Consider the following 14,452-nt stretch of genomic DNA (forward strand, 5'->3'; position numbering starts at 1 on the left):
CTAGGGGGGCTGACACCCGGGGCGGATTGCTGATGCGCCCTGCACCCCGGGTGCAGCGCAACATCCCCCCCCCGGGTGCACGCCGCTGGGGGGGTGCCGCGCGCGCCTGTCCTTCGTTCATTCCATGCATGGAAGGTTCCTGTTCTGGGGCAGAGGGAGCATGGAACGAAGGACAGGCGCGCGGCGGCGGCACACCCCCCCCCCCCCCAGCGGCGTGCACCCACCGCCCCCCTAGGAACACCACTGACAAGAGCTGTTCTGTCTTGGCACTGCTGGATATCATCAACTTGCGTCCAAATTAGTACTGTCTTTTTTCAGCAAACCAATAAGGTTTTAGATTAATTTTGGATTTTTGCTCACACCTTTTTCAGTAGCAGCTCAAGATGGGTTACATTCAGGTACACTAGGTGGCTAATTTTCAAAGCAGTTACGAAGTTCCACGTAAAATACGCCTCTATGTAACTTTGTAAGTTTAAGTGCTTTGAAAACACACCTCTAGGTATTTAATGTTGTACCTGAAAAGATGGAGGGTTTAGTGATTCTCCCAAGATAACAAAGAACAGCAGTGGATTTGAACTGGGCACCCCTGAATGCCAAGCCTGGTGCTGTAACCACTAGGCCACTCCTCCACTTCATTAGGAAAGTACTTACAGACCAAGTGACAGTGCCAACCAAATGAGTAAGCATCTGCACACAGCTGTGCTACCTTGAAAGCTTGTGTACCGTATCCTTCTGGGATACTCCTATTTTCATTCAATAAGTATGCAGGAAATCCAGTTATCTCCAGGACCAATATGGACTATCTGAACCTGGAGCTTAAAAAGAGCAACTGATATCTATGAACACATTTCCCCTTTTCTCGTCAGACAATGACCCTATTAGAGCAGCTAGAGGCCATACAATCCTGGCACCGATTAGGTCCACTGCAGGCCAGTCTCCACTCTCACAGTATTAATACACACTGAGAATGAAAAGGAGACAAACGTATTCCTGTTCAGTTTTGGCTGCAGCCTATAAACCTTCTATTGCTATACCCAGCTGTCACACTTCCATCAGCCACACCAGAACATGACAGGCCAGTGCTCCAAGAACCACTGCCAACCTCTAAAAAGCTTTTTCTGCCCAGAAATGAGCAGGCTTTGTGCCATCCTCATTAACTAACAAGGACTGAATTTCAACCTTGGAAACAGTTTCTTTTGCATTCCCTAATCTGTACATTTTCACTCTGGCTGCTGCGTAGCCTAATTATTTGCTCTTACTACAATAATCAGTCAACTCACCCAATTACAGTGCTTCTCTCCCTCCTTTCCCTTCCCTCAAGTCCCTTGGAGGAGGACTGGCATCATTGCTCTGCTGCCCTGGCAGGAGCCCAGACATTACCAATCTATTCTAGTAATTGGTGACATGGCTGTGGGAGGCTAAGGGGGAGAGAGGGCTGCATCTTCAAAACTCCCTAACTATTGCTTTAACTTCTGCTCCTTCCTGCAGGAAGCTGCTTGAAGAAAACATTCTACTCTCACCCTAAAATGCTATCTGGCAGACTGATCTTTAACTGCCATATTCACATTGGCAGTGAAATAAGTAGTTACAGCACAGAGAAGTGACACTTTCAATTCCATCCCTGCCACTTCAAACATAGGCAACTATAACACCCTGACCCAGGCCAAGTAAACCCATCAATGGGATTCATTAACCACATATGACATTGCAGGGGTATTGCAGGCAGCCCAGAGGGGAGCACACTTTCTCTCTGCTCTCCACTCCCCCATTAAAAATCTTACCTTTGCTAGCAGGAATGTCCAAGCCTCACAGAGATTCACTGCCTGAACCCTGACTGATGCAGCCTCAGTAGCTGGAAATCACATCGCCGACTTCCTCCCTGTTGATACTCCATACACATGCTCAGTATGCACATGAAGTGAACATGCGTAAGGAGTGCTGGCATCGATGGCTGGAAAGCATGCTGCCAACTTTGCTACTGAGGCAGCACCTGGGTGTGTGTGTGTGGGGGGGGGAGGGGCAGGGGCAGTGGATCTCTTCAGCTGGCAGAGGCTTGGGCATCCCTGCCAGCCATTCAAGAGTGCCGCAGCTTTGGAGGGGGGCCTGAGCCCAAAGTGGGGGAGGGGGGCAGGACATCCCTGCCATGCAGCAAGGGGTGTGCAACCTAGGTGCTGCTATCCCTGCTGCACCAAACAACAGCTTCAGTGTGACGTCAACAACCCAGGCTCATGTACTCCCATTATCAAAGTTGTGACTTCTGACAGTAAACAACAGTAGCTAGTGTATGGGCGGGTGGAAGGAGGCCTGCTCTCTCTCGCCAGCCGCCCCAGCTCTGTCCAAGGTTTAAAAACTCCCACCTTGGGCACCACTCCCTCCCAGTAGGGTGCCTGGCCCTGATGGGAAAAATTCTCCCTGCCCAGGCCAGGCATCCCAATATTAGATACCCCTGGGCCAGTGGCGTACCAAGGGGGGGGGGGGCGGTGGGGGCAGTCCGCCCCGGGTGCACGCCGCTGGGGGGTGCCGCGGCGCGCGCCTGCTCTGAGTTCCCTGACTTCGCGCGTTCGCTGCAGCTCCCTCTGACCCGGAACAGGAAGTAACCTGTTCCAGGGCAGAGCAGAGGGAGCTGCAGCGAACGCGCAAAGTCAGGGAACTCAGAGCAGGCGCGCGCCGCGGCACCCCCCAGCAGCATGCACCCGGGGGGGGGGGGGGGGGGGGTCCGCGCTGCATCGTGAGGGGGGTGCTGCCCCGGGTGTCTGCCCCCCTAGGAACGCCACTGCCCTGGGCACAGTGCTATTTTAAGGTTGGCTACATGCATCCAGGGACACTCCAACTCATTACTTCACTACTAAAAGTGACTTTAAATGGTTGCTTAACCTTTTGTTTCCCTTCATTTAACAGCAATTTGATATGTACATTCAGATGGAATGTGTGTTGTAAGTAGGCTACTTTCTCGCAGGTTTTTTCCCCTGTAGAGATGTTGCACCTTACAAGAATCACCTGATCAGAGGAAGCACAGTAAATGCAGAGCCCAGAGCAGCAGGATCCCAATATTGCAGCAGCAGCAGCAGATGAGCAGAAGGCTGGCCATGCACTGTGACTTGCAGGATTAATCTGGGCTTCTTTGTTGCAGCACATATGTAGTGTACTGTGGATTACACACTCTGCATCGATTTGTCCACTGACAACCAAACCAAGCTCCCTACTGGCCCTGCCAATCAGTTCATCCATCAAGGAGGTAGGCTTAGGTTACTTGTGGGCAAGAAGTAAATTCCCTTCAAATGGGGAAGTCAGGGTTATCACCTGCAGCCTTCAAAATTGTGGTGAGGAAACAGCCGTAGGGGAAACTGAAGCATGGCTGAATCCAGATTTTGGGTTGGTTTCAGCACAAAAGCTGAAACCGAGATAGTAACATAGTAGATGACGGCAGAAAAAGACCTGCACTGTCCGGTCCACCCAGTCTGCCCAACAAGATAAACTCACATGTGCCATTTTTTGTGTATACCTTACCTTGATTTGTACCTGTCTTTTTATAGTAACATAGTAGATGACGGCAGAAAAAGACCACAGCTTCTAGCTTAGAGCTATGCAGCTGGAGGAAACAGATGCCAGGAGGTTTCTAAAGATGCTCTTCATAGCCCTCTGGGTATTTAGCACTCACCTCGCCTGCCACGAAGAATAGCAGTGGGGGCTCCTCATCCTTCGCTTTGTGCTGTGCAATTATCTTCTCTGCTATGGGCTGGATCAGTTGTTTAGCAGCCTCCGACTCACCATCATCCTCTGAATCTGAAAAGTAAATGGAAACCCTTAAGTGCACGTCTGCTGCTGAATGCATAGCTCCTATCAGAAAACAGATAAATTTCACCACGTGGCAAACTTTTCAATGCTGCATTAATCCACAGGTGCCTCAAAACCTCTGCACAGATGCCTCCAGAAAGACCAGAGGAGAGGGTTAACTGCACATGGGACAATAAGCAAATCAAGAGAAATGCTAGATCAGGGCATCAGAACACTACTCCATCAAACCAACTTTATTGGGCTGATATTCAGACCACAGGAGTTAGCTGGGCTGCTTCCCGCAGTTGGTAGCGAGTCGGCAGCAAACCCATAAATTCAAATATTTCCAGGTTTTCAGTTTTTTTTGTGTGGCCGCAATGCACATAGCCAATTTGCTGACCAGCTAAGTTATAGCAGCCAAAGATAGACCTGCTATTTATACGGGCCTATCTGGCTGCTAAACTTAGCCGGTCAGCACTGGCGCAACACAGCCGGTGAAGGCCAATATTCAGCTGAAATAGCCAGCTATCTCACGCTGAATATTAGTGCTTAGTTGGCTTAAGGCTATTTAACTGGCCAGTAGCCATTCCTGGCCAGTTAAATTTTGCTGAATATCGAGCAGTATGTTTCCAAGTTTTAGACCTCCCATTTTATTTTTATTTATAATTTTTGATATACCAATCAAAATGGTTTACAAATGGTTCAGGTACTATAACATTAACTATATAAAAATTAAAACAAAAGCTGTCTAAAACTGAAAGCACATTTACATTAAATATCTTGATATATACATTGGGGTCACGGTTACTTGTTTCGGCATGTAAAGCACTTACGGTCAAAAGAAAGGAAGAGAAAAGAAAAAAAAATTCTTCTTAAAGGCTGCTAGATTGGACTCTAAACAAAGATGATTTGGGAGGGAATTTCCATAAAGCAGAAGCCAAGTTAAAATAAAAAGAAAAGAAAAAGGCAGATTCACAGGTTGAATCTAATCTAGTAGGGATAACTAACCAGTATTGATTTAAAGATCTCAAACTTTGGACAGGACAGTAAGGACTTAGTAGATTCAGTAAGCATTGTGGTTGCCGTAAAGAACATGCTTGAAAAGTTTTCCTCTGAAAATCACATGGAAGTCATGTTTTTATCTCAGCTCACTTGCTGATTTTTAGCATGACCTTGGCTATATTACTTAGTCTCTCTATACCCTGGTTTATACAGTAGCAACTGGGTAATATGAACAGCAGCATTATTACTCTGTTACTTGAAAGATTTATCGATACCCAGACCAATGAAGCCAATGGCTGGGGTGGGGTATCAATGCGCCTCTGAATCATTAAATTGTAAGTACCCTTTGGATTAAAGATGCTAAACACTCAAGATGGTCGACCGAAGCATGAGAGCCATTACTGGGGCTCCATAACCCCTGGTGGTTAGAGAAGCAAGTTATGAAGCAGTATTCCCACGTCTCCTATTGACACTTTGTGATCTTGGGCAACTCATGTCACTTCTCCATTGACTTGGGTATCGCTTGGACTGTAAGCTCACTTAGTCAGGCACACAAGTTATTTCACTGTCCCAACTTGCCTCAAGCTTGGTTTTGGATAAAGCAAATCTAAATCCATGAGTCAGAGGAACAGCAACAGGGAAGGAAAGACTTTGGCTCACCACAAATTACACCCTATGATCCATTGAATAAATTATCACGGTCACCGCACAATTAAGATGACAGAAGACTGCCTGTGTTGCGTTTCTCGATAGCAGGGCTGTAAGAAAGACTACCCTAGACCTGGATATTCCCACAAGGCAATCTGACAACCAATGGATGGACGATTACAGAGTAGGAATTTTATCCTCATTTGCAAGGCTATAATTCTTAGCCTCATGTTATCACTAATTGATTAGTATGTTTATGTATGGATATAATAAAAATCGGGCTGCAAGGTTTCAAGTTTCCTGTCTCCTCTTGATTATGTCAGCGACAGAAAAGTATAATGAGAACATCAAAGTAGACAGAAGCAGAGCATTTTATTTCACAAAGGGATTTTTGCTTCTCCTGGTGCTGCTCCATACCTACAAAAAGAACCAGACAGGGCCCTTCATTCAGCTGCACCGCATTGGAATCCGTCAGTTCCAGGACAGGTTTTGGGTGCCAAGGGAACTCTTTGCATTCTGGGTCATTCAGCACTTCCACCCGCCCCTGCCGTGTGATGACATCTCCCTGGGGGTCCAGCACGATTAGCGTTGGAATCCCTGTAACCAGAAGAGATCACAATTCAGTAAATCTCCATCCCAGCATCTTGTAGCCATGGTAAGAAAGAATGACTACAGAGTCCCTGCACAGCTAACAGCACATAGATTCCAGCAATACAAAAATCAGAGCTCAAAATCCTGAGCTACCATTTCTTGCATCAAAACAGGATTCACACCACATCAGTAATGTGGGGTGGACATCATAGTAGTTCTCAGCACTAGTGTGTGCAAAAGATTCCAAAATATATGTCTAACTCTCTGAGTTTAACACCTTCCATCTCCTCAAACATTAATGGAAACACATACAAAGGGAATGAGCAAGTTTCTGGTTATCAAAGTATTTCTTAATGATTAATTTTATACTTTAACAGTACACTCTGTGACTTCTGTAAGTCACCACGATAAACATAAATCTGTTGTCAGTAGGTTCAGTTAAAGCTAACACTACTATTACTGCTTATTTCCATAGCACTACTAGACATATGCAACACTGTACATAAAACACATATGAGACAGTCCCTGCTTAACAGAGCTTACAATCTATTCAAGACAGACAAATAGAACACATAAGGGATTGGGAAGTTATTGTGGGAATATCTTACTCTAGATATTCACATGAAACTGTAACAAAGATGTTCTATGCAATGTGGAAGCTTAAAAGAGTGAAACCTTTCTTCCCAAGAGAGGTATTCCGCAATTTGGTGCAATCACACTGCTATTAAGCCATCTGGACTATTGCAATTCCATCTATGCCGGATGCAAAGAGCAATTCCATCTATGCCAGATGCAAAGAACAAACTATTAAGAAACTCCAGACAGCCCAAAACACTGCAGCCTGACTCATATTTGGAAAAGCGAAACATGAAAGCGCCAAACCCCTCAGAAAAAAATTACACTGGCTCCCACTAAAGGATCGAATTACATTCAAAATCTGCACCCTGGTTCATAAAGTCATTCATGGAGAGGCCCCGTCATATATGTCAGACCTCATAGACCTACCAGCAAGAAATACAAAAAGTTTATCATGCACTTTCTTAAACCTCCATTACCCCAACTGTACAGGACTTAAACACAAATTATATGCATCCAGCTTCTCCTACATCTGCATACAACAATGGAACGCACTACCGAAGGCCTTAAAAACAACGCACGATCTGGCAACCTTCTGGAAGTTACTGAAGACTAACCTGTTCAAAGAGACTTATAAAAAGAATCCTTCATAAAAGACTTGACATCAAAAAATGAACCAGAACAAGCCAACACTGAACTCTTAATTTGGTTACTTTAATCATATTGTTATTATTAACCGTTATACCTTGTCCTTGATCTCATATACCTGATATGTATTATTTATTTACTTCTAACTTCTTGATATTTATGTACCTCAATTGTAATACCACTCTGTACTTCTCATTCCGTTAATGGTGATTGCCATTGCGGCATAATGTAAGCCACATTGAGCCTGCAAATAGGTGGAGAAAATGTGGGATACAAATGCAATAAATAAATGATAAAAACATTTCAAAGGGAAGTATAAAAAGGAGCTCTGTAACCCTAGGGTACTCAAGGAAGGAGGACAAGGAGGAACTGCTGAGAGCAGGTGGTAATGAGCAGACTGTGTGCTGCCCCCTGTCAGTATACAGAGCCAGAAGAGAGCATATCATGCCAGCTGACATGACTTGGAAAAGGCAGCAGCAGCAGCAGATGGTGTCCAAAGGAAAGCCCACATTTCCCAGCAATTTCCTTCTACTGCAGCCTGCAAGTTTTTATCAACAGCTGTTTGTCTTCAAGGAAAACTATTTTCTTTGGCTCCCTGACCTTGCTATTTGCTCCTTTGCTGGGGTGCACTGGCATAAACCATCATCCAACTGTGGGAAAAGACTTTGCTGGAGGTTTACCATTTTTGCTGATTATAGGGCCAGTGGTAGACGTGACAACTTTAAACCTATGTGAGCAGCAACTATCATTTCTTTGGAATCTGCTGCCCAGGCCAGGGGTCAATGGGGTTGTGGGTGCCAGGAGTTCTTGGTCTTGTGACCTAGAGCACAGGCACTGGGTGCTATGTGCTCCATCTGCCTTGTAATTGTCAAATTTTGAGTGTAAATCATATGTTTTCTGACCCAATCAGCTATAGGAATTTATTAAAGCTAAGGAGGAAATTTGAGTCCAGATGTGAATCTTGGAGTTTTTAAAGCACTATAGAGGCTTGGGGAGGCTTGTTAATTATTTCTTTGTTTGGCCCTGTAATTTCCTTTATTGGAGAGCATATCGATATTATTTCATTGCATTCTTTGATTTTTTATTTTACTGAATTTCATTTGCCACTTTTTGCTGTGATTATAGAACTGACATTGCAAAAATAAAAATCAGGTACTGGCATTAGAGTAGCAGAACCACCAGGTGGGACTGGGATTTCCTTCCTCCTTTGTAGAATTTATAAAATGATTAAGGTTGTCACTTTAGAAGCATCTACACATGCAAATAGCAATTTCAGAAAGCTGCTGTTTTACTTGTTTAGCTGGCCTTGATGCAGATATTAAGGAAAAGTATTTTAGGTGGACTGAAAGTGTATGTGCATTTTCCATTTTATAAATGGGAATATACATATTTATAAAAAATTCCCCATCAGCTTTTGCACAAGCTCCAAGGCACACATGGATTTCATAAAGTGCTTGTTTAAGCCAGGACTTTAGAGGATTAAGGAGACAGATTTTCCTTAATCCCCTGCCTCATTTGATTTTTAATTTTTTGCCTGAAAATTTGTGAAAAAAACAAAACAAAAAACCTTTCTGGCTTCACTAGTCAATTGGCACCACTTGCCGGTATACAAATAGTGGTTTTTTTTGTTTTTAAAATCGGGCTACTATTAGGATGACTCTATAAAGTAGGCGCTAACATTTAATCATGGGCATAAATGTTTAGAATACTAGTTTATATGCACAAACATATGTGCCAAAAATGCTATTAAGCGTTATTCTGTAATTATGTGCATATCTTCAGTAGCGTATAGTTTGCAGGAAGGCATTGCATGGGTGGCGTGTGCATTTACATGTGCAACTTATAGAGTACTATACGTTATGTACACACAGTGCTTTTTTTGTGCCGGTACGTAATGGTACGGCGTACCGGCACCTTTTTTTGCCCGCCCCGCCCCCCCCCTCTGTCCCCAATCCTTCCCCCCCCCCCCCCCCCCCCGGCGACACTCCGGGCGAGTCCTGCACTTAGTTTTTTTTTTTTTTTTTTAAGACTCAGAACGTGCGAACGATGCAGCCGGCAGCGATTGAAAGAGGCTGTCTGGGCTGGCGTCTGCGTCGGAGCTTCCCTCACCCTCTGCGAGTCCCGCGAAACAGGAAGTTGTAATAACGAAGGCGGGACTCGCAGAGGGTGAGGGAAGCTCCGACGCAGACGCCAGCCCAGACAGCCTCTTTCAATCGCTGCCGGCTGCATCGTTCGCACGTTCTGAGTCTTAAAAAAAAAAAAAAAAACACTAAGTGCAGGACTCGCCCGGAGTGTCGCCGGGGGGGGGGGGGGGGGGAAGGATTGGGGACAGAGAGAAAGAGGGAAACCAACAGAGGGAAGGATTGGGGAGAGAGGGAAAGAGGGAACCCAACAGAGGGAAGGATTGGGGAGAGAGGGAAAGAGGGAAACCAACAGAGGGAAGGATTGGGGAGAGAAGGAAACCAACAGAGGGAAGGATTGGGGAGAGAAGGAAACCAACAGAGGGAAGGATTGGGGAGAGAGAGGGAAACCAACAGAGGGAAGGATGGGGAGAGAGAGGGAAAAACAGAGGGAAGGATTGGGGAGAGAAGGAAACCAACAGAGGGAAGGATTGGGGAGAGAGAGGGAAACCAACAGAGGGAAGGATTGGGGAGAAAGGGAAAGAGGGAAACCAACAGAGGGAAGGATTGGGGAGAGAGGGAAACCAACAGAGGGAAGGATTGGGGAAAGAGGGAAACCAACAGAGGGAAGGATTGGGGAAAGAGGGAAACCAACAGAGGGAAGGATTGGGGAGAGAGGGAAACCAACAGAGGGAAGGATTGGGGAGAGAGAGGGAAACCAACAGAGGGAAGGATGGGGAGAGAGAGGGAAAAACAGATGGAAGGATTGGGGAGAGAGAGGGAAAAACAGATGGAAGGATTGGGGAGAGGGGAAAACAAATGGAAGAATGGGGAGAGGGGAAAAACAGATGGAAGGATGGGGAGAGAGAGGGAAAACACAGATGGAAGGATTGGGGAGAGAGGGAAAAACAGATGGAAGGATGGGGAGAGAGAGGGAGAAAAACAGATGGAAGGATGGGGAGAGAGAGAGGGAAAACGGAAGGATGGGGAGAGAGAGAGGGAAAACGGAAGGATGGGGAGAGAGAGAGGGAAAACGGAAGGATGGGGAGAGAGAGAGGGAAAACGGAAGGATGGGGAGAGAAAGAGGGAAGACGCTGGATGGAAGAATGCAGAAAGAAATAGGGGAGACACTGGAAGGATGGGGAGAGAAAGCAGAGCTGCTGGATGGAAAAGGGGAATAGAGAAAGACTGAGAATAAGAGGAAGAGGCATGGGGAGAACAAGGGTGAGGAAAAGATGAAAAGCCACAGGTAGATGAAGGAAATTAAAGAATGGATAGTAAGAATGAATTAAATCTGGACAGAGAGAGAGCTTGAAAAATATTGAAGAAAGCAAAGAAAAAGGAGACAAAAATGACAAATGGCACAGAAGAGTTAAGCGAAAACAAAGGAAAGCAGAATCACAGACTGGGACCAATATGGAAAGAAAAACAGTCACCAGACAACAAAGGTAGAAAAAAATCATTTTATTTTCATTTTAGTGTTTGTAATATGTCCAATTTGAGAATTTACATTGGCTGTCTTATTTTGCACTGGGTATACTGGAGCTGTAAGAGCTTACAGAGATTATTTATCATGAAAAAAAATCACGTTATTTTTTTCTCCTATAGTACTATAATATTTTCAATGATGTCTGTTTATATGCGCCATGGCTGGTATAGGGGGTGTGGTTAATGTAGGTGTGGCTATCATAGGGGTGGAGCCATATGTGGTGACCCCGCCCATAATGAGTACCGGCACCTTTTTTTCTACAAAAAAAGCACTGTGTACACATCTTCCAAAACTAGGCATGAGAACTTCCATAAGCACTTGTGTTTGTGTGTATGCATATATATTTATTTTGTTTAAACATTTTTATTCTGCCTAAAAACTGAGTACCCAAAACGTACACAATAAAATAAATGCACATACAATCTTGTCCTTTTCACTGCCTCTTTCATGTTAAGAATTAGCAGAACATTTTCACAAAAAAATACGTTTTCAAACGCTTCCTGAACTCACACAACAATATAAATGTAAAGTTCCTGGCAGATTGTTCCAAGCATTGGCCCTGCAATGGAATACCAGTGTAACTGGCTATTTTCCTGTATGGAATACACACTTATGTAAGTGCAAAGTTATAGAATTATCCCCTCCTCTTCAATATGGATTAAGTGCCAGCACATATATGCAAGCTGCGAAATCATCACTTCCATATATAATCACCAGCACTTAATGTGGATTACACAGAGCAAGGGTTCTCAACCCAGTCCTGTGGACACCATCTAGCCAGTTAAGTTTCAAGATACCCACATTAAGTATGCAAAATTCATTGTGGATATCTTAAAACCCAGACTGGCTTGGGGTGTCCCAAGGACTGGGTTTAGAAACCCTGCTGTAAGAGTGGTGACTCCCACTGTATATGACGGTAAATGAAAAATGCATTTTCTGGCATTTTTATATGTATTTTACTGAAAGCTCTGCATTTGGCAGGAACTTTAAAAAACAAAACAAACAAAAAAAAAACCACTGGGGAATTGTGAACATCCTGACCTGGGTGTCCAATTTTCCACACTGAGCACCTATGCAAAATGGGGCATGAAACATGTTAACATCCAAATAAGAGAACGTGAATAGTGTAATCTAACATCTTGCAGAGTTAAAGTGAATTTATAGACGAATTAAAAATATTCTGTTTGGTTTACCTGGCATGCAAACACCATACCACACTATCAATGGGTTGCTAGGTCCAGTATTTCAGGAACGTGCACACCAGCACACTGTACGGTAGGGAGTAACATTATAGCAAATCGACTAACAGAGCAGTTCATGCGACACATTAAAAGCCTATAAGGGGTAACTCTCTACAAGCATTAAGTGCGAATTTCACAGGTAACTGTCTTTATAGAATAGTAGCGTAAGGTGAAATTAGGTCTTACCTGCTAATTTTCTTTCCTCTAGACCCTCCAGACCGGTCAAGACGCGTGGGTTATGTCCTCCTACCAGCAGAGGGAGATTGAGAAACACTGAGCTTTTGAATACTGTATATATAACCTGTGCAGTACATCCACTAGCCAGTATAACCCTGACAAAGCAGAGAAAACCAAAACACCAACTACAACTAACTACCCTGTACGTGGTCACTGCCAACTGGACACTTTCTTCATCTCTTTCATTGTGCCCTTTTTATTGTGTGTGCTTCCACAGGTGGACTCTCAAACACGGTCCCACCTAACCAGACTCATAACAACAAAAGTCTGAAACCCTAGAAATCACACTCAACAGCTGCCAAGATAGAACAACAGAAAGACCAGACTAAAACAAACCTCCTGGCCTAAAGTACAGACAGGGCGGGCCTTGACCGGTCTGGAGGGTCTAGAGGAAAGAAAATTAGCAGGTAAGACCTAATTTCACCTTCCTCCACGACCCTCCAGACCGGTCAAGACGCGTGGGAAGTACCAAAGCAGTAACATCCTAAGGGTGGGATCCACGAAGGCCAGAGGTCAACACTGCAGCCCCAAAGCCTGCCTCGTCCTTGGCATGTACATCAATCCTGTAATGTTTAACAAACGAATGCAATGACGACCACACCGCCGCTCGACAAATATCTAACGGCGGAATCATACTACTCTCCGCCCAGGAGGTCGCCATTCCCCTGGTAGAATGAGCCGAAAATTCCTTAGGAACCACGCGACCCTTCAGCAAATATGCCGACGCAATTGACTCCTTCAACCATCTAGCTATAGTAGCTTTGGAAGCTGCCGCGCCCTTTCTTGCACCACCATGGAGAACGAACAAGCGATCCGACAGTCTATAGTGCCGAGTTCTGGAAATGTAACAGCGCAAGACTCTTCGCACATCTAACTTGGCCAGTCGCCGCTGCTCCGCATCCCCCGCCAAATCACCCAAAACTGGCAAGGAAATAACTTGATTCACATGAAACTCTGACACCACCTTGGGCACAAAGGACGGCACCGGGCGCAACGAAACCTTCTCCTTGGAAAAAGACAAAAAGGGTTCTCTACAAGACAAAGCCTGAAGTTCCGACACCCGCCGGGCTGAAGTAATAGCCACCAAGAACACAGTCTTTAGGGACAGATCCTTATCCGAAACCGAAACCAAGGGCTCAAACGGCGGTCTCACCAAAGCCTCCAGCACGAGATTCAAATCCCACGGAGGTACCATCCGCCGCCGTGGCGGACGCAGTAACTTAACACCCTTCAAAAATCGCACCACATCCGGACTAGAAGCTAACGACTTCCCCTGGATCTTCCCACGAAAACACGACAAAGCTGCCACCTGCACCTTCAAAGAAGAAAGGGCCAGACCCCTATCCATACCATCCTGCAAAAACTCCAAGACATCTGTTACCGACGCTCGAAAGGGAAGAACTTGTCTACCTACACACCAATGCTCAAATACTCTCCAGACCCGGACATACGCCAACGAAGTGGACTGCCTACGCGAACTCAACATCGTATGGATAACTCTGGACGAAAAACCTTTCTTCCTTAACCTGTGCCTCTCAAGAGCCAGGCCGTAAGCGAGAACCGATCCGGATCCGGCATAACTATCGGTCCCTGACACAACACCCCTGACTCTGACAACGGCAGAGGATCCGCTACTGCCAACCGAACCAGATCTCCGTACCACGGCCGACGCGGCCAATTCGGGGCTACCAAAATCACTTGACCGGGGTGCCGAGCAATGCGCTGAATCACTCGACCGACCAACGGCCATGGAGGAAACACATACAGCAACTCCTGCGGCCAAGGCATCAGGAGCGCGTCTATGCCCTCCGTTCGAGGATCCCTCCGCCGACTGAAAAACCTCTGAACCTGAGAATTGTGGGCGGTTGCCATGAGATCCATCACGGGAAGTCCCCAGACCGACACAATGCGATTGAACACCGCCCGATGAAGCGCCCATTCTCCTGGGTCCAGAGAATGCCTGCTTAGGTAGTCTGCCTCCACGTTGTCTACTCCAGCCACATGTGCCGCGGAGAGCGCTAGAAGATGAGCCTCCGCCCATTGACACAACAGCGCTGCCTCCTCCGCGACCGCCTGACTCTTTGTGCCCCCCTGACGGTTGACATAAGCCACGGCGGTGGCGTTGT

The 14,452-nt window shown here is 45.8% G+C and overlaps 1 protein-coding gene across 1 annotated transcript in view; it reads right to left on the reverse strand.

Annotated features, from left to right (window-relative positions):
- Positions 1-14,452, reverse strand: part of NXN (nucleoredoxin) — a 131,539-nt gene that overhangs the window by 12,461 nt on the left and 104,626 nt on the right. The window contains exons 6-7 of the mRNA XM_030185674.1: positions 5,842-6,021; positions 3,659-3,783 (exon numbers count right to left, since the gene is read on the reverse strand). Of these exons, the coding sequence (XP_030041534.1) occupies positions 3,659-3,783; positions 5,842-6,021 (305 nt within the window). The remainder of the gene's footprint in view (positions 1-3,658; positions 3,784-5,841; positions 6,022-14,452) is intronic.

This window comes from Microcaecilia unicolor, chromosome 13 (genome assembly GCF_901765095.1).
Source record: "Microcaecilia unicolor chromosome 13, aMicUni1.1, whole genome shotgun sequence".
Classification (NCBI taxonomy): Eukaryota; Metazoa; Chordata; class Amphibia; order Gymnophiona; family Siphonopidae; genus Microcaecilia; species Microcaecilia unicolor.